The sequence below is a fragment of the Corvus brachyrhynchos genome, unplaced genomic scaffold, assembly GCF_000691975.1.
Source record: "Corvus brachyrhynchos isolate BGI_N302 unplaced genomic scaffold, ASM69197v1 scaffold17, whole genome shotgun sequence".
Lineage (NCBI taxonomy): Eukaryota > Metazoa > Chordata > Aves > Passeriformes > Corvidae > Corvus > Corvus brachyrhynchos.
The window spans coordinates 2,497,156-2,523,432 of NW_008240046.1; the positions used below are offsets into that span (position 1 = coordinate 2,497,156).

The 26,277-nt window shown below is 38.9% G+C and overlaps 1 protein-coding gene across 4 annotated transcripts in view; it reads left to right on the top strand.

Annotated features, from left to right (window-relative positions):
* Positions 1-26,153, top strand: part of CUNH4orf19 (chromosome unknown C4orf19 homolog) — a 41,779-nt gene extending 15,626 nt beyond the window's left edge. Inside the window, exons 2-6 of one of the 4 annotated variants that reach the window (XM_017744656.1) lie at positions 1,925-1,992; positions 6,855-6,941; positions 9,667-9,803; positions 22,592-22,639; positions 23,720-26,153. In XM_017744656.1, coding sequence (XP_017600145.1) covers positions 9,712-9,803; positions 22,592-22,639; positions 23,720-24,662 — 1,083 coding nt within the window. In that variant the 5' untranslated portion in view covers positions 1,925-1,992; positions 6,855-6,941; positions 9,667-9,711 and the 3' untranslated portion in view covers positions 24,663-26,153. The remainder of the gene's footprint in view (positions 1-1,924; positions 1,993-6,854; positions 6,942-9,666; positions 9,804-22,591; positions 22,640-23,719) is intronic. The other 3 variants (XM_017744655.1, XM_017744657.1, XM_008641361.2) reach the window with 3 other exon arrangements.
* Positions 26,154-26,277: the final 124 nt, after the last annotated feature.

Genomic DNA, 26,277 nt, shown 5'->3' on the forward strand with positions numbered 1-26,277 from the left:
GATTTTATGTGCCTTTTAGGCCCTTATGTGAACACTAAATTTTAACAAAAAACTCCCCAGAGGAGGTGCCCCACCACAGTCTGGTCTCTGCATTCACAGAAAGCAGAAGGAGAAAAGGGTAGAGCTATCTACTACTATGGCAATGGGGTTTTCTGGCCTTTGGGTACAGCTTTACACTTTCCACACACAAGTTGGGGAACTTCAGGAAAGCAGTAAGCATTGATAAGCCTCATATTAGCACTTCACCTCACTGACACCTGCTCCAGTCCTGGCTCTCCAGGACTAAGTGCTCCTGCTTCTCCGATGCAGAACCCAGAAAGCTGTCAGCCAACTTCCCCTGGATTGCAAGGCCCATCCCCTAGATGTGACAGGAGTGTTCACACTGTGGGTGCAAGTATTTCATAACAAATAGTAAACCAAACATATGTGTCATTTTTAGCAAGGCTTGATTACACTGATTACTGATGTAAGACGAGCTACCTAAATGTATGTCAACTACAGAACAAGGGCCCATCCATTTGCTCCACTCCTTGTCAGTGAAACGGTATCAGGATCATACTTCTGAAGCAAGACAAAAACTGGTTCCACTCTCTCAAGAAAAACATATTCTCAAAAGGAGGATGCAGCCTACCAAAAGCAGAAGGAAGAAGCAGCAGTCACTGCTTAATAATGTACATTATTGAAGACTAAATTTGGTTGTGTAGGACTTTCCACAATCTAACTACAGTGAGTAGGATTATATACATATATATATATGCATATAAAAAAAGTGAAGAGGAAAAACTTCTCCCAATTCTGTGTTTCCTAGCACTGAGGATTCAAAATATCATCTGAAGCACCTCTCTCTCACACTGGCTCATACTTTAATTGTGTCAGTGTAATATTCACACAATTATGAACTATAATGACCAAATCCCACTCTGAAATCTGAGCCCTAAAGGCTACATATGTTATCCAAATATATAACTGAATGCTAAGCACATTGGGATTCTTTCAACCACAAATTTACTTAATTACAAATATTCCTAATGTTGCGGTAGAAGCATCATGTTCAACTAATTATAGCTCAGAACAATTTTCTACTATATCTTCTGGAAAAGAAATAGCATTTTTCAAAGGTATCCAATTTTCATAGCCTTCAGCAAAATACTTCAGCTAAATTTCTTACCTCTATTAGCACAATCTTTACTATTAAGCCATTTGTGTACGTTAGTTTTTGACTAACTCTAACCTTCTGACTGACAGGATTATAGACATAATGTTTCCTCAGGGGATTTTTCTACTTACAGAATCAATCTGCAAACCTCTCACTGTCTAAATTATAGCCCATGATTTCATGTCATCCATTTCCACATCCTCAAAAACATGAGAGGGAGACCCTATTTCTAGAGGTGGCTCCCCATGGCTCTTTGCCAACAAAAGTGCTTATGACAGTGAATTATACTCTTCAGAAACCTTACTAGTTTTTGTAGCTAAATTAGACATTGCTTTGTCACCATTGCCTGAAAATAGTCAGAGACTGGGAGATGCCTGGGTGCCTGGAAATAGTGTTTAAGAAACAGGCCCTAAGCAAGATACTTGCAACCCAGATAAAAGCTGGCAAGACTAGCTAATCATATGGATATATTTGGGTCAGGTAGTACATGCCACATCAGACAGTTTCAATGAAAAAGGTAGCGGAAAGAAACGTCTACAGCACACACACCTCCCCCTCCACCAGTAAATACGTGACAACACAAGCTCCCCAGTAAGGGCAAGCCAAGAGAAGATTCACAGCAGGTCTACAGAGAGGAGAGCATCAGGGAAACATGAGGTCAGGCTTACAGCACGTCCTTGGCTCTGCCCAGCTGGAAGTCACCTCTTACTGCTTGGTGACACCACAGCATTCCAGTCAGGCACTGATCCTCTGTGTTTTGCCCTACAGCACAAAGGCTGAAAACAAGCCTTTCCCCAGCGCATCCCCATGAAGCTCCCGGCACAATGTCGAGACAGGTGAGATTGGTTCAGTTGGACAGAGCATGGTGCTAATGCTGCCAGGGTTCTGGTTTCAATCCCTGTATGGGACATTCACTTAAAAGTTGGACTTAATGAACCTTGTGGATCCCTTTCAACCCAGAATATTCCATGATTCTGTGAACAGATAAACTCAGGGTATGATTGTGGATAAGGCCTTGCCTTTAATTTGTCAGATGCTTCAGCAATCAAGTAATAACACAATACAGAGCCAAGTTTAACACTCAAATACAAGTGATTCACCGTCTAACTTTTACCAAGCTTAAGGACTAAACAAGTTTCTTCCCTTTGAAGAAAGACCCAGTGCCATGAAGAAGACACAGTAGAACATGCAGCAATGATGGCTAAAGAGCAGTAAATTTCAGTTCATATTAATACATGCTGCAAACCCAGGTAAAAAGGAGTAGAAGAAATGCATATTCTTCTATATTCCCTATACTGAAAATAGTCTTATCCAGTAATGCAGATGGGATGATGATTTACTTTTCCAATCACCCCTACATAAGACCCCAGAGTGTGCAAAATGGCCTTTACACAAAGTTGTATACGATGAAATCAGGATGATAATTTTTTTTTACGTTATAAAATGCAGTCAGACATAGCTGCAATAATAATTTTTTAAATTATCAAAGTCTTCAATTGACAATGCTATACATAGAAGAGAAAGGCAAAATATTTATTCTACAGTTAGATGGAAAGATGTCCTCTTATAACAAACACAAAGAACAGTCGCTCAGTCCCTGGCATTCTTTGTGAATATTTCCCAGAATTACTGGTGACAGCGTCTGGCCAGTACAGCTATAAGTGTGTTTAAATATTTAAAAGTAGAAAAGAAGAAGCATTTTTTAGCTTAAATTTGTCATGAATATTTTTGGCATGAATTTTTAAAAAACATGATCATGGATCTTGTCAGGATCTTGTCAGGATATGAGCATCATAGTGATGCCTTAGGATTTTAGCTAATTCCACCTCCCCATAATACCAGGGGTGTTTGCACAATTTCTTCTGAGTTACCTGATGCTGACTACAGCACTGAACTAGGGTCTGATCCAGCTTGACAGTTTCTGTGTCTCTTTGCACTTAACAAGGTAGAACTAAAAATACAACAAAAAATCAAACAATGCAGAGACATTTCTGGTGATCCATTGCAGAGACAATTTTTAAAAAAAAAAACTAGATTTTCCCTTTTTTTTACCAGAGTGGCAAAACAAATCTACTTGCGGTTTTTTTCATATTATAATCAAATTTGCAATCATGGAACACAGACAAACCCACTCTTTTTGTTTTCCCCTAGAGTTTTCTGTAGCAGTCATTACTAATGCATTTGTTAAGCAGAAGCTGGCTGGAACCAAGAAAACAGGAGCTAACCTGCTACTCCTCTGATCTGGGTGTCCAAAGAACAAGGATTTGTTGCAGTCATTGGATTGCCACCTGCCTAAGGCATTCAACTGTATCTAGCACAATGATGCTGGAAAGCATTCATGAGTGAATACACAATAACATCTGTATGTTTACAGCGTTTGTGAAAGGTGTGGGTGGGGCGATTTCTCTACCGTGTGTTTCCAGAGCAAGTCAAACCCATTAATTAAATTCATGCTCTTGTCCTGCTTCAAAAGCAAAAACACAGATGATTTATGGGCACTGACAGCTGCAGGAACCAGGAGCTGGTTTTGCTCACTCCCCATCCTTACTTAATTTTGAAGCATCTGGATAGGTTGATTTCTCAGATTGTGATCATACAAAAGGCTACATATCCTGAATTTCTACAAAGGAAGAAAAAGACCTGTTCCATGCAGAGAACTGCCTGCCATGGTTTCTCAGTGCTGGCTGAACAGTGTGTACTGAAATTGTGTACCTCAACATCCCTGTGCCTGCCCAAGCAACTTGTAGGATAAGGCTGTAAGAGGTCCCTCTTAAAACATTTCTTATCCAGTAATTATTTTACTTGTCCTATAAACAAAAACTCTAAAATGAGAACCTGCAGAACAGTGTAATCTACAGCAACAAAAAAAATTTCTCTATTAACAGACCTAGGGAAATTGCCACAAACACTTCCTTCTACAGGGAATATCAATATCTCTGTATTGCCAAAGCACATAATGATATATGCAAATATAAACATAGAGCAATACACCAGTGTGTTTATTTCTTCTTCTAGGTTCTTTAAACAGGAGACAGATTGCTAGCAATTGGGGCTGAAAGCTGGAGGCAAGCAATCAGAAGACATTTAACACACAAGCTAGGAACAGGAAACTGTGATGGAAGTGGAAAATTTTGGGTACTGAACTTTCACCCTTGGCTCCTGTGAGATTTTTAATGCTAAAGAACTATATAAACATAGACAGATTATATTGACATTGCTTTACCTGCCCCGCAGAGCCATATGCTCCTGCAGACCTGGCCAATAAAGATCAAAGCTTTCCATGCATTAATGAGCTAAACCTGGGTGTTACATGTTTCATACTATGCTGTAGATCTATATCGACCTATATTGACAGAGAGAAAGGCTGGGCCAGAAGAACTCTGAATCTCTCTTTCAATCAATTATTTTATCATTCTGTACCACACTTTGTAAAACATAAGGCAAATTTATTTTGTTGTGATTCATAGGCCAGGCAGCAGAAAGCCTGCCAGGAGCAAGGATACTACCATCTAAAACAGCTCATGATCACTAGTTACCAGGAAGAAATAAAAAGTATCCAGCATGGTCTATAAAAGTGGTGGAGCAAACAGAACATAAAAGTCTTTCTGCCAGTGACCCAAAGTGGCCTCACTAATAGATGACTATGACTAAGAACCTCTATCTAGACATGAATGGGCATATGAGACAACACTATCCTTAGCTAATAGAAAGATAGTAACTCCAGAAAACTCTTCTACAACTGGCAAGACCACAGAGCTCTTTCAAACAGCCTATTTTCAGCTGTGAATCAAAATCTCTCCTTTTGTCAGCTTGTCTTTACCACTCAGTGTAGGTACAAAAATGCTGTTAGTGAGGATCTTCTTGTTATTTTCTAAGTCCGTGAGAGATTTTTCCCTCTCACAGAAGAGGTAGCAGGGAATGTAAACAACCAAGCCACCTGCAACCTTGGAAAGTCTTGTTCATGGTATAGTAGAAAATATTTTGATAATGGATGTTTTAGGATTTTGGCCAATCACCCCCAAGGGGTGGCTGGTCCTTTGTCCAATTAGACTATGAAGAAAAAAGTCCATAAAAGGTTTGTAAAATAAATAAATAAATCAATCTTGCTGCACAATTCCTGCCTGCTGGATCTTCTCCTCCTCCTCCTCCCTATGGCTGCGGGACATGGTGATATACCGTAGGAACCAGGCCTGCGGTAATACACTCAGGAAACAACTTGTGCCTTTTAGTTACTGATGAGGTGCTTCACAAATCAGGGAGATTGGTCAGATTTCAAAGAATTGTTAAACAATGTTCATTAAATATTACCTGTTGCATAGCATCTTACCTGCTTACATTCTTCATGTTGTTGGTGACAAGTTTGATATTTATAAGGAGTAATGTGATAACAGAATTCAAGAGCTGACATACTGATATACAAAAAAATTCTTAAATTCAAGAAAGTTTGATAGAATAACTAAGCTCAACATGACTATAATTCCTATGTACTTTTTGTACAGAAAACTGACTATTCATTTCTCTTCCTCCTCAATTCCCTCACTAAACCAAGACCCAAGACAACTACAGTTACCTACATTTCCTTTTTCTAAGAGAGAGAGTGTGCAGTTTGACAGCTGGAAAATTATTTCTTCACTCCAAGCATTCCCAGAAACAATTCAGGATTTTCAAATTCAGCTCTGATTTCACAAAACTGCTCCCTTTCCTGAACTTAGAACAGAATCTTAAAGGCTTTGAATCCACACCTAGCAAGGTTAATCAAAGTTTTACCATCAAAATGCAGTGAGAGCACATTAATACAACCATATGTAAACAATTATAGTGAAAAACATGGGCACAATCACAAAGAATGCAAGGAAATCAGAGTTTTGTTCCACTGAAACTTAAATTGCAATGAAGAACTGACCTCATCAAAACGACCCCCAAAAAAGCTGTTGAACAGACTTTGCAGCATAGAAAATATTTGAATGGTACCACAAAAGCACAAGGGCCAAGGCTGATAGAGAAGGAAACTATGAGGGGAATGCAAACCTCAGGGCATTTAAATTAAATGGGCAATTAAAACCACTATTGATAGCTAAACATTTGCTGAAACTCTTGGGGGCAGCATAGAATTCTAACACTTTTTACCAACAAAGGAAAACAAGTAGTGCCTACAACCAACTGATCTTCAGCTCAGCATGGAAGACCAAGCTATGATTTCTAGAAAGAAGGAGTTAAACCTTCTGTTGAGTAAAATATGTTATTTCTCTTTGATCCTTAGGGTGAGGGATACTTTTCTTACGAAAAGTGCTCATCGACTTCACACATTATACAAAGACAGGCTGTGTGTGGTATTTGAAAGTTTCAGGGTGGGAGCTCCTAATGGAGCAGGACCATAGGTGGATCAGAGTGACAACTGTCCAGCCTGCTCAGAGAACACAGCACCCCATGCACACTTCCAGTGGAGGACAAACACAGCTTTTAAAACCAAAAGCCTAGAAAGACATTCAAGAGCAGCACAAGAAAGTAACTAGGGAAATAACTTCTCTGTGTCAAAAAAGTTCTGAAGCTTATGTATGGTCTGTGCCAAAGCAAGTTTAGAGTATTTCATTTTGATTTTGGTTTTATGACTTCAAGATAGCATGTTTTCAGCAACTAAATGAGATGGAAAATGCTAATATGACCTTCTGAGAGCCTGATGATTTTGTTTAAATTCCAGGTTATTTTGGAATGTGAAAACTACTTGCTGCTTGCATCCATGACAACCATGTAGATACTATTCACTTCAAGAATCTACACCACCATGGTAAGCCATATTCCAAAGATTGAGTCTCACTGGTAATTATGTTGTGCAGTAAGCTGGAGTGACTAGATGTATAAGGCTTCATGTTTCTGTCTCAGAGAGTAATACAAAAACTATTAAACAACCTAAGCAAGAAGCAAGCAGGATATGGCAACGTACCTTGATTTATGAACACTGTTTTACACACCAGACAAGTATTACGTTTCCCAGAATATCTCAAAAAGGATGTTGCTAAGCAAAGATGATGGTAAAAAGAGTATTTAATTAAAATGTCTGTATGCAATTTGTAGGACTAATCGCCATGCTCCAAATTATCACCACCAAGCAGAAGAGGAAAAAGGTTGAAATACAGTGAAAAAAAGGGTACTTTTAACTCAAGTTTAAGAACAAATATAGAATGGTTTATGCCTAATCCTATCTGACAATGAGAAAATTTTCTATCGGCCAGTTTCTACACTTACTTTTCTGTTAAATATACCTCACTTGAGACTGAGTTTTTAGCACTCATTTTAACATTATAGGCAAAGAGTTTCACTAATTTATTTGCTCCCCTTTTCCTCAAAGAAAGAAAAGGCACAGTCTACTTTTGGGTCAAAAGCCAATTACACACATCAGACAGAAGCTGACAATAAAACCAGTTATCATTGGACATGATATAAGGAGTCAGCTGACAACTTACCAACAGCTGTGACTCCCAGCAACTCTCCTTTTTGGCATTTTCATTTTAAATTTCTACAGAATTATAGGAATTTCCCAGAGGATTCAAAATAAACAAACACAACCCAATAATAAATTAAAGGAAAACCCTATAGCTAACCTCCTACTCCAGAATTCGTTAAACAGACAAAAGGAAAGTACAGCATTTAAGAATGCACTTTAAAGTTTAGTTTTAAAAGTTACCTCTTTTGAATTTGTTAAATGAAATCTCCATCCTTTCATAACTGGACCATGGATTTTATTTTTCATTTTACTTTCACTGTATGCACAAATGTTTAGGCCATGGCTTACACAAAATAAATAAGGACATCAAAACAGAATTACACTGCAAGTAAGATTACTAGAGATCAGAACAAAAATTAAAAGGAGGAATCTTCTTAGTAATTAATAATCATAGCTATATTGTTAAAAAATAGAATTAATGCAAAAAAGGACATAAAATGACCCCAGTAAAAGGTTGCATAAAACAGGGAGCACACCATGACTCATTCTTCATAAGCTTTATTATTCACTTCACATAAAGTACTGATCACACCTTTAACAGATGCACAAAACCATTCTTAACCCTTTGCAACAGTACAGTAAGATTGAATAGGGCTATAAATCTTCTAAGTGCAGCACAAACATTAAGCTCTTAGAAGGATATGAAATGGTGACATACAAGACAACTTAAGTGACTTGCTCTAAGGGCAAATGAATTGAGGCTGAATGAATCCCAGGTTCTCCTTAGCAATGAGTCACACCAGATATCCAGGCCACTTAAATTTGCATTTAGTTTTCAATCATATTTCAGGAGGCTTTTAATAGAAAGTCTTCTAAATATCACCTGTGGATCAGACACTATGCAGTGCTGCTCTCTTGAATTTGTAGGCAAACAGCAACCATTAAACTGGAAGCTAAATAGTGAAATTTGTAAGAACTTGTCAGAGTTTACCCATAAATTCTGAAAATTATAACTGCAAAGAATATGTATGCAAAGAGAGTGCAGCAAAAAGAGCAGCAACAGCAGCAATGACCATGTTGCTTGTACTGCCCTTGTTGCCTTGTACTGTCCCGCCCCAGCCCCATTCCCTATGGATGTTGAATTCAGGAATGAACTACCCTGGCTTAGACCCTAGGAGTGCTCTGCTGAAAGGGATCTCAAGGCTAATAAAAACTTCACTCTCTTACAAGAAAATCCTTGCAGGTTTCAGGAATGGTGCAAGCAAAACTCTGTGTGGATTTGTGGTTTGTAATGTAAGCTACACCGAGATTTTTCAAGTTATCACTCAAGCAGAGAGACGCTGAAAATGAAAGAAAGGACATGGCCCAATTTCTAAAACCCACAGCAAAATACATTGCCCATTTCACAGAAATGAGCTTGACTTGGTGATTAATGCATTATTGCATGCACACACAAATTCACATGAGCTCACATTTTGCTCACTACAAGAAATACTGAAAATATTTGTATTTTTAAAGGAGAAAAAACATCTGCATTGCATTATTGTTATACACTAATTCTATAACTATCTCATTAATTTGTCTCTTTAGAAAGTCTTATTAAAAAACATTTTGCTGAGCTTTCCATTTAGTTAGAGCACATGTCTGAAAGAACAACAGCTTTACCAATATCTAGAGTATTATTGCAATGTCAGGCATTTCTTAAGTTTCAAAGTTTGTGACAATCTGAAAGGTGAAGTTCTGACAAGCACACAGTAAAGTTTTAACTGATACTAAAATATCCTGGTTCCCAGAAAGAAAAGGAAAAAAGAAAAAGAAAATACAAAGAAAAAATAATCCCATAATACTGCATATTTGAGAGTCTTCTAATTTTACTGTTGTTGTTTAAACACTTCACATGAGTCCTAATCCACTGTAGCAAAGCTTATGCTCACTTTAAGCAGGTTAGCATTCCAGTTCAGCTCAAGGGGATGAGCATACTACTCAAGTGATTTATTTGATCACTGTCTAAATTTAAAATTCACAATGGTACCAAAAGGAGGTTATTCTATTTCCCCATTGTTTACAGTAGACAGTTGATGCCTCAGAGTATCCTTCTTACTTATGTGTGCACATGAAGAAACCACTTGCAAAGCGTTTTACTATTGCAGGACCAAGACATTTAAAACAAATCTTTCAAGAAGTTGATGGAGTACAATCGGAAAGGTAGGATTACTTTTTTTTCTCCTTGTGTAGGTTTAAAACTTACTGGCCATTCACTGTTGTAACTTCAGCATTCCACAGCATAAACCATCTCCCTCTACAGTACTCCACAATATTTTCTAGTGTCGACACTCAGCTGCTACAAGCACTAGTGACAGAAGAGAACTGTGCTTCTTCCCAACACGATTCCTGATGTAGCTAACAAAAGCTTGCCAGTTTCCACTCTGAAGTTTAGAAAAAGATACTGTACAGAAGAAATACAGGAATACAAAATTGAATCAATCTAAGACAGTTAACACAGGCAAAAAATGGCAAGAGAAAATGTGAAAATGCAGGCATTTGCTATGGGAAGAACAAGAAGAATGGAAGGCAAGCAGGGGAAAGGGGGGATTTGGAAAAAGACAACTAATTGGAAAACATAAGGATTAATTTGGTTTGAGAGGGAGAGCACACTGACTTCTAACAGTTTCCTTACAAAAAGCTGCAGGTTATTCCATTAAATGGTCAAACACAAAAGCACAATATCCTGACAATTTTAAGAAATCTCTTTGGTCAATGTGTTGGATTTTTGGGGGGTTTTTTGTTGTTTTTGTTTTGGGGGTTTTTTGGTGTTGGTTTCTTTTATGTGGTGGGCAAGGGGATGGTTTTTTCTGGGTTGGGTTTTTTTTACTTTTGTATTTACAAAAGAGAATCATTGACTCATTCTAACTGCTTATGGCTTTATCCAATTTTCTTGGTATTAAGAGAGGCTGATGTTCTGAGCAGTGCAATAATACCACCACAATACCTGCCACAAGCAATATTTCGTATGATATAAACAAATCAGAAGCATCTGAAATATTCAGGGCAAGATGATTTTTGAGCACACTAAGCTACAGTTGAATACCAGAGCTGAGATCACATATCCTGCCTGGCCTAAATCCTGCCCAAAGGCATATACACAAAACACTCCAATACCTATATTTGAAGCAATCTCCATAGACATCCCAGTCTATTTTCAGAATATTGCTCCCTGAAGTAAAAATGTATGGCATACTTAAAGGATAAAGGCCTGCTAAACTCCTGCAGTGTCTCTTCATGCCCACTTCCAAAGACTCGACAGGGTAAAAACAAACAAACAAACAAACAATCAAACAATCAAAGAAGCACTCAGCCTTTCCATAGAACTGACGTGCATCCACGAGTTTTCAATAAGTTAGAATGACAGAATTACAGGAGTTAAGCTGCTTAGAATTAATTGCTGATTTCCTAAATTGTATTTTCTTATTTTAACTTACAAGAATTTCACAATATCTAAAATATGAGATCTCCATCTCTCTCTCTTTTTCCATCTTCCTGTGTTCACCAAAATCACCTAAAGATTCAAAGTCTTTCAACAGCATATTTTAAAGGTTCTGCTATGTTTAGCCCCAAATTTCTGCAGAAAGCCAATGAATTATTTTTGCACTCACAGGCAAATACAAGAGGCAACAGCTTCTAGCAGACGGACGAACAAAGAGCTTGATTTCATAGTGTACAGAGTGCTGCTATGCTGCAAGCGAGTGGCCCTGTGTGACAATGTAGATGGCACAATCACAGAATCACAGAATAAGCTGAGTTGGAAGGGGCCCACAAGGATCATTGAGTCCAACTCCTGGGCCTGCACAGAACCATCCCCAGGAGTCACACCCTGTGCCTGAGAGCACTGTCCAAACACTTCTTGAATTCTGTCAGGCTTGGTGCTGTGACCACTTCCCTGGGGAGCCTGTTCCAATGCCCAACCACCCTCTGGGGGAAGAACCTTTTCCTAATATCCAACCTAAACCACTCCTGACACAACTTCAGACCATTTCCTCGGGTTCTGTCACTGGTCACCACAGAGGAAAGATCAGTGTCTGCCCCTCTTCTTCCCCTCATGAGGAGGTTGTAGACTGCAATAAGGTCTCTCCTCAGTCTCCTCTTCTCCAGGCTGAATAGAACAAATGAACTCAAAATATTCTTAGGAAGCATTCTGGCTTGTCAAGTTTTTCTCACTAAATCCTACAGCAGTATGCTGTAGCCTTCATGCTCACTGTCTGACATTTTTCATTTTTCTAATGTCCCAAGTAGGATTTCTCATTGATACCAGCATCCAAAAACATGTTAAAAAGCATGTAAAACTCATAAATAAAGCATGTAAAACTGATACAATAAAATGGAATTATTCCAGGAAGCTAAAACAAATAGCCTTTATATATATATACAGTTATATTCAGCTAAGAAACAATCCACATCTAGAAAATACTTCTATATTTAAGCCGGCTTACACTCATCAGCTGATTCTGTAAATGGAAGTCTAAGAAAAAGTGACTTCTAGACCAGAAGACAGCACCCACACCAACTCCCAGTCAAAACCACAGAGGAGGCAGTGATTATTTTACACAGTATTCAAAGAGTTAGAGAATTCCATCATAAATTAGGGTCCCCAGTTCAGTTTGACCCTCAGTCTCTAAGCCACATGTCACAGCTATCAAAATCATGTCCTTGATGGCATTCTTCAGCCTTGAAGCAGTCTGCTCAAGCCTGCCACTGGGAAAGGAGCAAAGCATAAGCAAGGGAACCTTCTGAATTGTAGACTCATGGCAGCACTACCTCAAGACCAAGTTCTAGAGCTGTTTCTATGTTAAGTGTTTTTAAAAGACATCGGATACTACCAAGGATTTTCAGATGAAGGGCTGGAACCCAAGAATCCATCCTTCAAAGTGCACAGTTGCACAAGATCACACAGAAACACTTTAACCTCTTAAGAGAAATGACATTTCAGATACAGTCCCCCTTGTTCCATAAAAATTGGCTATAACTAGTTTGAGGCTCCACTTGTGTTGCCAGACACAGATTCCCACTCAGGCCTAGCCTAACACAATTACTGACTCAAATATAGTTTCTCTGCTGATTGCTTCTTTCACATGTACATGACCATCTGCCTCCCAGTTTTTGCCTTGTCACACACTTAGACCATGAATCCCTTGGGAAGGAGCACATTTCTATGTTTGCCTCTATACAAGATGAGACTAAACAGGACTCAGGGTTTTAGGCCCTGCTATTAAATAAACTATTATATTTTATGGGATTAACAATTTTAAAAGACAGGAAACATAAACTTCAGTAATTTAAACACTAGACAATGATGTAAGTTTGGTAAGACCAAACGTAGAAAACAAGCTGAGCTGAAAAGGAAATGAATGGTTTTATGCTACCAGCTATATTTGGTTTTCCTTTATGCCAACTGGCTAATGATTGTGAGAGTTTTACCCTTTTCCCCACTCTTTCTTTTACTTTTTAAAAATAAAACAATCATTTTGTATGGTAAATAATGGGGGTAGGGAAATGTTCTGTGACCTAGTGCTGTGAATGATGAGGAACTAGTCAGAGAGAATGCATTTCTTTTTAAGTATCTGATAAATAATTAAAATCAATTGCAAAGAGCATAACAGGAAAAAAATTATGTGTTCAGATCACCTCCAAGTTGTAGCCCTCGTCCCCTCTAGGACACTCTGCTGCAGCAATAATGGCTCACAAAAAGGTTCACCTTCTGTGTGAGCTGGCCTTACTCTCTCAAGTGTTTATAAAACAGTCAACAGCTACCAGAGATAGTAGTCAGTGAATGAAATAGTGAAAGAATGACTTCTTAAAAACAAAACAAAGAAAAGACAAACTAACTAAAACCAAAACAACACCACCACCACAAACAAACAAGCCCCGAAACTGTCAAGGTAGAAATAGGAATCCATGATGAGAATAAAACATGGCACTTCATATGCTGACTAATACTGTCAGGAAGCCACCAGGAGTAAGTGGAAGATCTGGCTGACCTTACTGGTTTGAAAAGAAGGACATTTTGAGGAGGAGCCTAGCAGGACTTAACATAGCTATGCATATTATTACCAGCTTAGGCAATGACCAACAGTTACAAATCAAAATAGAACACCTTTTGTAAAACCGATAGCATCTACTTTTCATTACCTTTCCCTTCTGCCAACACACCCACAAACAAGTGCAGGTGTGCTCAAGCACTGCTGGCAACACCCAGACTTCTCTGCCTTGAGACCTGCCCACTGCTGCCTCTCAGTTAGGTGCAAAACAGCTGCATGAAAAAGCAGAAATGTGAAGGGGCAATGTGGGAGCAGGAAACCCGTCAGGATCTGATAAAAACACAGCTAGATGCCTGGAGGCATGGGAAGAAAGCAGCTGTAAAGAAGTGGAGTAATTTCTAATGTTGCATTTGCATCAATCCGGGTGCTCCCCATCCCCGCTGAAGCATTTACACTGGCACACAACAATTAGCAGGTATTGCTATTGCCGACTGTACTGGCACAGTTTCTTGTCAGTACAACTACACATATGTAAGATAATTAGCACGTATTTTTCTAGTATAAGCAGAGCAGATTAAATCTGACCTTTTCTCTGCATTTTGAGAAAACAAATGTAGGCAGATATTTCCATTACTCTGACCATCCTGACTGCCAAAGTAGCTTCTTGTCAGTTCGTAGCCAGACATCCCACTGGCAGGATGCTCTTCCCCTACACTGAGAAACGTCACAGCACGCACCCACAATCAGAGGGCATAACTGACCCCTGCACAGCAGACACACCTCTCAGCTAGGAGGCTGCTCTCTAGCTTGGATGCTGTTATGAACAATTCAAAGATGTAATACACAATTTATTATATTATAGTACTATTTCATGTACATGACAATTAGTGTAGACTGCTACTGTTGTGATCCTGGAACAAAGATCATAGTAACCGCACATTTTTGTCAACTATTACTATTGCAAATTTCCTGGATAAACACTTAATATATGCATACCTTTTCAGACGACACAACACAAATACAGGTCAAAATCATGACAGCATACTCCCACTGGTTATTTGGTGAGTGGGCCATACTTTGGGGATTAGCTGATGCCATACTGATGGTTCATCAGGCAAGTATAGTGTTTGTTATTTGGGTATTTGATATTCATATAATCATAGAAAGGCTTGATTTGGAAGGGACCTTAAAGACCGTCTGGTTGCAATCCCTGTGCCAAGGGCAGGGATGCCAGCCACTAGATCAGGTTGCTCAGGACTCCATCCAACCTGGCCTTGAATACTTTGAGGAATGGGACATCCACATCTTGTCTGGGCAACCTGTTCCAGTGCCTCACTACTCTCTGGGTAAAGAATTTCTTCCCAACATCTCATCTAAATTTCTCCTGTTTCAGTGTAAAAACCATTCTGCCTTTTTCCATTACTATCTACCCATGTAAAAAGTTGCTCTCCTCCATTCTAAGTCCCCTTTAAGTACTGGAAGACCACAACAAGGTCTCCCCAGAGCTTTCTCTTCTCCAGGCTGACCAACTCCAGCTTTCACAGCATGTCTTCAGAGGGGAGGTCTTCCAACCCTCTGAATCTTTAAATCACTTTGCTCTTTAATCTCCTGAAAAGTGTGGGGTTCTGCTAATTAGAAACAATTCTGTTTAAGTTTCACTTGGTTTGCTTTGCCCCTTGCTATGGCTGCTCACTTAGCTTTGTCATTTAAGGATTTAGTTATCCTGCTATATACTACTGTGATGAAGCAAAACCATTTTGTGACATCAGACCAACTTCCTCGGTAATGAAAAAACTACTCTATGTCAGAACACAAAGCATCCAAATTTATGAGACCATAACTATGAGAGTTCTTTAAGTTTCCAGATAACAAGCAACACATGCTTCTGACCAATGAGACCCTCCAGATTTTGACAACTGGACTGATTAAAGCCACTTTTCTCCCTTGAAAAAACTACAAGTCTAAATCAGTTTCATGGCTTTACTGGGAAGAAGCCTAAATTATATCACTAAATCCCACACACAAAACCAACATCAACTTTCATGTCTTGAATAGTACACAAAACACATCAAATTCTTCCCTCACTGAAATAAATAGCCATTGTCTGTACACAGTGTCCATGTGCAATATCACCCAGAAGTCTGACACTTTAGTCATGAAAATGCAAAGAATCAGGCCACCTTGAACAATGTACAGTCCATGGGCTTGATTCAGCCTGGCCAGGGAGAAAGGAAACAAATCACTTTAGAAAAATACATTCTCAGTCTTAACAACTGATGACAGGGTAAGAATTATTTGCATTGAAGCAATGATCATATTTATCTGTTAAAAACAGGGGGTTCCGTTTGAAAAGAAACAAGCAGAGAGTGGCAATGGAGTCACACATCCAAAACTGACAGCTGTAAGTCACCACTGTAGTCAGGCTGTGGCTCAAGAAGTTTTACATGGGTTTTTGATGAATCTCTCTGTGTCGACTTCTCCTGTCTTCACAGTTAGCTGTACTAGAAATGCATGCAAGCTGTTCAGTGGGCAAATAATATTCTCAGTAGAAAATAAAAGTGGCTGGTAGACCTGTACAGCTGCTCAGCTCTGTGAAATAAAGAAAAATAGGACAAGCAACAATAACCTTGGCAATAACTTTGGGCTGGCAGGATAGCATAAGGCTCTTTCTGGCAGACACTGACACTCCTTATTCCCAAATATAGAGCCTGTCTCCCTCAAAACAGGAGAGTAAACTGCAGCAGAAAAAGCACTTGCACAGTTTTCTTTTCTTGCAGAGCAGCACAGATAGCAAGGACTGCAGGGTGACTCAAAGTCAATCCGCAGGTCATACTCTGTCAGCAGGATGGCACAGCCAGGTATCTCACCAGGGCTGGTCTGCAAGACAACTGAAGCACACGAACAACACCTCAGTGCTGCATTTTTAGAAAGTGTGAACAAAAAGACTGAAGTCAATTCAGCTAGCAAAAAACAGACTAAAATAGCCTATGAGGTGGGATCTGCTTCCTATAAGGGATCATATTACAGTATTTCCTCAGTGTAGTTCATTTGTTTTAAATTAAATATGTCAATTGAGTTATTCCCTGAAGCACACTTAAAATAAATTTCCAGATTAAGATTCAGTCAGGAAAAATAAAATTAGATTTCGGTCCAGCTCTAAGTATTGGTCTCAGTGAAGCTTTGAGCACAGACTGTGCTCTCCACAGATCATGATAGAATAATAGAATAGTTTGGGTTGGAAGAGATCCTTAAAGGTCACCTAGCCCATGCCCCCCTGCAATGAGCATGGACATCTTCAAGTAGATCACGTTGTTCAGATAATTCTGGGCCCAGAATGTTTTGGGTTCCCCTGCTCTCCAAGCCTATACCTGTTCTGAGGCCCTCTGGCCTCAAAACAGTGACTAAGGTCAGGAAAAAACCCACAGGATTTGAAGCGTTCTCTGTATTTTACATCTGTTCTTACAGATAATATTCGTGCAACAGTAGTGATTGGCCTACACAGTGTGTGGCTAAGTTATGTTCCTCGTCTTTTTTCCTTTACAAGATTTTCCCTGTTATTCTCTCTCCCCCTCTAGCATGGGCTGGTAATTTTTTCTACTGTATGTTTACTAGTTTTCTAAATTTCTAAATATAGTTCTTCTCAACTCTAACACCCTCCTACAGTTTTCCTGTGCTTCTTTTATATTATCTGTCATCCAGATCAGTTATTCCTCTGCCTCCATGCCTCAGTAACACATAGACTCGTAGAATGGTTTGGATTCAAAGGGAGTTCAAAGGCCGTCTTGTCCACCCGCCCTGCAATGAGCATGGACATTGCACTCCTTTCCTCCAGCCTAGGCACATCTGACCCTTTCTCAGACTTAGCACATGCTGAGGACAGTCTCTGAAATCTTCTGAGAGGGGTGAATACCTACTTAGCACAGAAGGCAAACTGCACCTCCTGTTAGGAGAAGCTTTTCAGGTACTAGAGCTAAGATTATTCCCACCCCACATTCTCCATATTTCCTCTGCACATCTTTCTATGCAAGCACTTTCTCTTCCCACACTTGCTTCTGTGCATATGTCTCCTAGCTGGTTAGCATTTGGCATCTATGTAAGACCTTGTTAGCAAAAAAACACCGAACAAGTAAATTGTGTTTGTGTTACTAGTGAGGCAGACAGGCTTAATTTTGATGAACAAGGATTTCTGTCCATTGCAAAGAGACTGGTAGCTAAGGGCAGTATCCTCAGAATGGACAGGTTTCATGAAGGAGTGCAGAACATAGCAAACTGATGGGGAAGACACTGGGAGGATCAAGTCTGAAAGGTGCCTCTACTGGAAAAAGTCATCAGAAAGAGGTACCTCAGGCCCCTGGGAGATACATCATTCAGGCTCATCAGCCCAGATTATACCCCTGTAGGAAAAAGCTCCTTACTTGCTAAGGTAATCCAGAGTGGGAAAGAATGGAGGAGAGTGAAAAGCCAAACAACAGAAGCATCAGGGTGTGTGGGATGAAAACTCCAAACAAACTTAAAAAAACCAAAACAAAACAAAACAAAAAAAACCCCACCAAAAAAAAAAAAAGACTGGATTAAAATTAATGATCCAAAATCAGAGTTGTCAGAGTTTGTCTGTTTGAAATCTACTACAGAAACTATTTTAATATGGTCTCCCTCAGCTTTCTGCCTCTCCTCCTGGAGGTGTCTAAAAATAATTTAAAATAAAAATAAGGACAGAAGAAAAAATATACCATGAACAAAAATAAGACTGACCTTTTTCTGTTTCCATGTAAACTTCCAAGAATATTGAGAAAGGTGCCAAACCATTTTTATGACTCAAAAATATTTCTTCTTCCCTTTCCATGACATTATCTCTTGTTTATCTTTTGTTTACTCATAACACAGCCACAGTTTTAATAGACAATATGAGCTATGTTATTATGTAATTTAAATAATATGTAATTTAACCTTGTGTTTCTCAAATCCAACAAAGAAAAGCAGACTTCTCTTAAAGCATGCTGTGGCTTGAAACACAAGATTGTGGGTTTGGAGTCAGACATTATTCTTGTTATCTTCACCAGGGTCTCACACTTTCAGGGAAAGTCCCATCTCATTCTCTTAGCAGATACCACCATAAATGTATTTAACAACCGCTCCTTTCTCAGCATTTGTTTTACTGATGGGATTTGTGTCCTGCTCTCCTCGAACTAAGACTAATTACTACCGCCTTCCATTGTGCAGTTTTTTTCCAACTTTTTCTTTTTAAACTTGCTCTTCTGTATCACATTGCTTTAAAGGAAGAAAGTCAGTCTTTCATAACATCAAGTCTTCCTGGTGTCTCTGTGAACACTTAATATATGGCAGGGGTATTATATCTAGACTATCTTTTACATGGTCACATGGATGTCTGCTGGGTTGGCTGGAGCAAACAAACAAAGCTGGGCCTCTTCCATCTCTTTCACTGAAGAAAAGTGTCATAACTTTAAATGAAACAAGCACTGATACTGAATATGCAGAGGCTATTCTACACTGTCATGTTGCAAGAATCTGATTATTTTGTAGAAACCAGTACAAGCTCCTCTACAGAGACACACTTTAGGAGATTCAGCAGCTACTAAAAGCTGAAAAATTCAAGTTCAAAATTAGGGAGAGTAAAAAAATTTAGTTCTAGGCTTCCTTATTCCTTTCACCTCAACAGCTCCACTTCATTCCTGAAAATGCTCCAAGTGTCCCAGTCCACACCTAAAAAAACTTTAAAAAAAATCTCTATTTCACATTTTTGCAGATGTTTAATGCCAGTTGATGCATTAGTGTTCAGGATTAAGTAACCGCATAATAACTAGTGACAGACATTTACAGGCCTTCAGAAATTTCACGGTCGAGAAAGAATACTATCTAGGATTTATGGCAGTTTAATCTGAATTCTGAGAATCTGAATGTTAAGGCCAAGGATTTTACTGCTACTTTGGACAGGTAGCCATTTCTCGTGGGGAAAATAGCCCCCAAAGTGTTCTAAAAGAAAGCATTCCACATCATGTCATGTTTATCTGAACTTACTGAATCAATTTAGCAGCATGGCATATCTGACAGATGAAACACTTCATAAGGATGCAATGTTTCTAAATTCAGTATCAGTTAACATATTATCATCCACTGTTTGAAATTTCTATTGCTCTTTTGTTTCAAGTCTGTAGAACTTACTTGATTCAAACTGCTCCAGACAGCAGCTTTTTAGTACTATTTATCCATTAGTGCAACTATGAACATCACACAATACACAAGTCTTTAGAGCTAGGTACCTAAAACAAGATAAGTAGGATTAAAGCATGCCTTTTCATGCTATAAAAGCAATTTGTTCCCCAGAATTATTTTGCAGCCTGACTTGAAAGATTATTATAAATGAAAGGAAAGGGCAAGGAAAAAAAAAAAGCCAGTGTTCAGACAGTGGCATTGTAAAACTATATTCCTGTTTCAGGGATGTGAAATAATTCATAAGATAACACAGCATAACACTGTTTTCCATATGTAGTAGTTTATTCATGCCAGAGGACAGATTCAGTTTTAACTCATCAGTGGGAAAGCTTAATGCAGTAGCTGCAGAGATAATTCCAACAGCAGCTGTAATTAAAAAAAAAAAAAAATTAAAAAAAGGCAAAATAAAAAAAACAAAACAAAACAAAACAAAAACAACAAAAAAAAAAACCAAAACCAAACAAACAAACAAAAAAAAACCCCCAAAAAAACGGAAAGTGTTTTCTTTGCAAACAACAACAGTAATTTCAATTTATAATTGCCTTCTATGATGATCATAAATGTTTTTACAACAGAATAAAGGCTAGCAATTAGGACTTCCCAATGCTTAAAACCTATGAGCAATATTTTATGCTTTTGAAAAATCACAAAACTTGTAAATAAAATCACTGAGTAGGAAATCTGTCAGATAAAACTCTAAGCAGAAGCACCTTGACTTGAAGTGCCTACTCTTAGATAGAAGTAACATCTACTGTCAGAGCTGGTCTACATACAAATTAGAACTGGGTTCACCAAACCTATAAATTTTAAAGCCAAGCCAAAGGCTGTGTGGGCATTTCAGTGGGCAATCCTTTTCAGATGAAAAACCCTGTACCAGAATTCCTGCTATGATGTTGCTATGGTATATGGGGTGAGAACACACAGTACAAGATCAGCAGAGACGTGGAAGGGAGACTGCATTTTCAGGGAGAGAAGCAGCACCAAGAGAAAGGAAGCAAAGCAGCTGGCTGAAAAGCCATCCCAACAAGCACTGAACTACATCAAGCTGGCTACTCCTGATAGTAATTTCTGCTCCAGAACAGCTCATGTGTACACAAAGACACAGAGCATAGGTATGAGCAGCTATACCCTAGGCTAAAACCAGCTGCTGAATGACTGTAGGCCCCTAGAGGCTCCAAGAATGAGAGGTCTGACATCAGGTATTTAGTTCCATGCTAACACCAGCTGTAGTCAGATTTTAGAGGGGAAATGTTTTGATTTACATTTCTACTACCGTAATTGCCACTTTGCAGTTCAGATCATACCTGAGAAGAATAAGTCAATACGACTTTCCTTGGATGTTTTGTAAATAAATTACTCCAGAAAATACCCCAACCTTGCTTCATCAATTTCGGTTTTATGGGAAGTGAGCCACTGTCCTTAGGCATTGACAAAAGTATGCAAGGTTGTAGAGTATCTCAGAGAAAAAGAAAGGGCCTGAATAACAATGGACAGAACATATTAAATAACCTGCTCTGACTTATTAACTTGAAATAAGATAGCCACCACCCATAAAGAATATTGGGGGTTTTAAGGATTTTGGATGTTCAGATCTGGGACTTCAGTTTAGGTTCAGAACAGGAAAGTTCTCAAGGGTCCAAATTAGCAAACCATTTCTTCTCATAATAAAAGACTTCAGTATAAGAACCATATAATAGATAGTTCTTAGCATCTCACTGGGTCAGGCAATGGTGTAGCAAAACAGTCTGCTAGTTCTAGTCAAACTCTGGAATTTTACTGTTGTGAAATGGAGGTACAACATCCTGCTTATAATAAAATGCCCATCCCAGGAACTTGTCTGTGTCTCACTAAGAGATAGCTCGACAAAAATGTCACCTCAGTGCTCAGTAGCTGTCACAGGGTCAAGTGAATAGAAACAAGAAGATATTAGGAAAGAATAAACCTGCTTCTTTCAGGTTTCAAACACCTTGAGAACTCTGCAATTGTAGTTCCCACACTTTATTTGGATAGGATGTTAAAATGCAAAAAGACTCAGACAATACCACAAGGACAGTTCATAGGCATGAAACAATGGCAGTATGGGCAACACTGAAATGGATGAGCACTGAAGGGACAGTACAGGACCTCTGCTATAGTGACAACTGGACGTGATGGTCACTACCTCTTCTAATACAAGAACTACAAGGCACCAAATACTACTAGTAAAAACAGGTTCAAGTCAAACAAAAGCAGGTGATTCTTCACACAGGCAAGGCTGGTCTGTGGAAGTACTGAATAAAGGATGTGGTAGATGCTAGCAGTTCACTGTTTCAAAAAACAGCTGGGCAAATCCATGGTACAGAACTTCACCAATAGGTGCCAAGTGGAAAAAAAATATGGAAAAAAATTGCCTAACCAAACAACAAACCAACAACCCACACCCAAAACACTGACTTAGAATTCTCCAAATCATAAAATTGCTTACGAAACTATTCTGGGAGAACACCACTATCTAAGAATTGTGAAATTCTTCCCCAGATTTTTCCCCATTTAAAGACCATTGCCAATGCAAGACAACAACCTACAAAGACCTTGAACAGTACTCCATCCATTCCTGTGTAGATATCTTTCTTTTTAGCTAACAAAACCCTTCTAAACATGAGCATCATTTTCAATGTAATTACTCATATATTAATTTCATAATGCTTTCACTCACTGTCTCTCCCTTGCCTTCCCTTTCTCTCTTTTCAGATTAAAGAGAATCCAGATGGGGTGCAGGTGCTGCAAAATGATACAAAGGTACAATAGAACAAGAATTGCTTAGACGGAATAAAACAAAAGTATTAAACCATGTGTCTGTGCTCCCCTACACCTGTTGCCTTAATTAGACACTGTCAAAGGTTGGAGTTTTCTCAAAGTTTACAGCATCTTTAAGCATAGGCATAGTGATTTCCTATGAATGTCCTTTCGATTTACTGTAATTAAGGTCCATTTCTATAACTCCTACCTCACAAAAGGAATTGTGTTGCATTGAAAACTCTTCTTTAGTAAAGTTTTTTCTCATTTAGGTAGCATGAGCTTCCCTCAATTCAGCAGAACTAGGAGCCACTGAAACAAAGAACACTTTGTCAGATCCTCCCTCTCTCCCAAGCAGTGAAAATGAACTACAGTTCCTTGCTTCCATCATAGCTTTTAAATGTAGTTAGGTGGGGGGAGAATTCCCATATTAAAAGTCTCCCTAGAGAGGAGGGCTACCTAGTTTTATAAAGATCACATTTCAGCCTCACTTGAGGGTTACTCCTTCCCTTGGCCACTTCTGTAGAACAGGTAAGGAAGTGGGGAGAAAATGTGAGAGAAAAAAGGAAGATAAAGAAAAGAAAGAAGCCCTGGAAGAGATAAGTCTAGGAAACAATAGAGCAAGAGAAAGAAAACAAACAGGAGGGAAAAGAAAAAAAAAGAGAAAAGAGCAAAAGACTTGAAGGAAGAACATCAGGAAAAATGGGAGATATTTTAGCAACTACATGATATTAATTAACGATATTAATTAACAATCCATGCAATGACTACTCATTGGCTAATCAGATCCCCAGAGAAAACAAAACATAAGGCTGGAAACAAGCAACAACCAGCACACAGTTCTCCAACATCCTCCTGGTGAATCTCACTACAGGGGTTAGTTATGATCAGTCCTGGGAAACAGCAGCCAACAGCATAGTTCAGCATTTCCATCCGGTTTAACTCATTCTCAGGACCCAAGGTAAAGTTCAGTAACACTCGTTCCTCAAGACCTTCAGCTTAAAAATGAAGCTTAATCTTTTTTTGTAATTATATTGACTAACATCATAAGTAACATTTCCTTTACAAATTTTCCTTACTCAGCTATATTTTTGATCCAGAAGAAGTACAATCATCTGGATGCATCCATGAAGTAAACAGCTACAAACATACTGAACAAGGCAGCAATAAATCCAAATTTAAAGAGAATAGTGAAAATGAAGAACCCAAAAATGAACTCCAGAAGGATGAGGTAAACAAAACAGAAAATAAAAATCCAGTAAACAGTGCAACAGAAACTCTCTGGAATCACAGAGGCAACGATTCTCAAGAGGATGGCCTTGTGAAGTGTGCTGCAAAGTTTGATGTTGCAGTCAATGGTGGCAACTCCTGTGCTGAGCACTCCATGCTCAACCCCAACACAAACTCAGCAAAAGAAACCAGTGAAAAGGGAATCTCCAGCCAGTCAGAGGCTTCTTCAGCCAGCAACAGAGACTTTTACACCAAATCAAAAAGGTCTGGACAAGAAATTGACCTAGAGACAGGCAGTCATATTAAGGCAGCCAGCAATGTGCCTAACAGCATTCCAGACTCCCAGTCTGCAGAAGACAGCATCTTTCTCAAAGGAAACTCAATATTGGAGACAGAAAACAATGCCATAAGACTGCCAGATATTGATTATCCCCTAAATGGCAATCAAACTGGGAACTATGTTGAAAAAGATAGCTTTTCAGTCAACTGTGCACATTCAGACCAAAACAATGGTGCTTCAGCAATACAGGACCAGGGCCTTTGTATAACCCCACCTTTGTCTGTGAAAGAGAGCAGTACTGAACCTTTTAAAACTGACTCTGAAAGTCCGAGCGAGACGCTTACTGGTGGTATCACTGCAGTGGCTGTTACCAAAGTCACACAGGCACCCACACACACCAACCATAAAGATTTCAATGGAGGAATTGAGGAGGAAGATGCAGAAGTTGCAGCAGCTCTGGCTGCACTGGAAGCAGCAACAGCAGGAGAAGACCTGGAAGATGATGACGAGTACTAGATGGTTTCTTTCTAATACACTGGGTAAGATCCAGATGTCATTTCTGGATCTATATGAACAGATACACAGCACACGTGGAGAGCTGTTACGAACAGCATATATAAAAGGAGTTGGGACTAAACCTCTGTCCCTTCAGCTGTTTTATAGAGCCTTTTAATTTCTACTGCCTGAGGTACAGAAGTGGTCCCTTGGCTAATGGTAATACTCTTCTCTGTGGGCCCAAACAGGAGGGAAAAGCATCATTTCTTCCACACAGAGTATTCAGTTGTACACCCATCTCATCTGGACTCATCCAAGTGTTTCCTTTGTTTCCTCATGAGGGTCTGCGCACACTGCATGTTCCAGGTTCACAAAACTTCCATTACTTAAAACAGGTCTATTGAAGCCATGGAGTTAGAAAGCACAGATTTTCATCATTAGCAGAAAAAAAGATACATAAATGAGCCAAAATTCTATGATCTACTGAAGCATGAAACAGGGAAGGTAGCTTGGATTGAACTTTACCATGGCTAATGGTTCCATTATGGATTAAGCCTGAATCTGTGCACATATACCTGGCATTAGAATAACATCATTTCTTCCCTCACACCTCGCCTCAACTGTGTTTGATACCCCAAGTGTCGCTGTTTCAGTTCCTTAAAACAGCAGAAGCCCAGCCAAACCCAAGAGAGTGGATAACTCTCTGTTGGTTTAATGTGCTGAAGTTGCTCACATAAGAATTGCACACACACTATCAGAGAGGCCAGAGAGATACCAAAACTCAGCCCCTACCAGTCTGGATAGATTAAAACTGTTGTAAAACTACAGCCTGAAACCTCTGAACTCCACTTAATTTTCCAGGCACACGTCACTTGTCTTAACAATACAGTTTTCAAACAAGTTATGTCTCAAATATCCCCAGTAAGATGTGTTTTGTTTATACAAAAACAGCAAGAGTCAATGGGGACCCCTCCTTGGCTCTGCTGTAGTCCCTAAATCTACAGAAGGAAAGGGATTGAGCTTCCAAATTGGATTAAGCATAAAACCTGAAAATAGTTGCTTTCCTGGAGGGACTGCATTTCTAATGGAAGAAAAAAAAGGAGGTAGAGACCAATTTGGTGCTGCCAATTCAGCAAAAGGATGGTTAAAATAGAAAGTGCTTGACATTTTATACTGAAATTTTGTGGTTTCCAAGTTTTTGTTATAAACTCCTAATAAATTTTTTAACCATATTAAAAATTATCTGTTGGCTTTTGTACTTTATGCATTTTCTGAATATAAAAGTTACATTAAAGAAGTTCAGTAAGATAGAGCCCTCATTAGACACATGAGAAGCACCAAAAATGTATTTACCTACAGTATATGCTGATTTCAATTTCTCAAAACAATAATGATACTCCTAGGAGCAATTAAAACAACCTAAAGTCTCAGCTTCTAGAGAACTATATTCAGCTACAGGCAGGAGTCACAACATTGTATCTGTAAAATAAAAAAGCTTTATATGACTTTAAAGTACTGCAGTACTGTTGATTTCTCTACCACTTTCCTATTTTAATAGGTCCTTCTAAGCCTTTTCATAAGTGCATACAAGTTTTACATACTCATTTGTCTTTCAAAGCTTTCTACAATACTGAAA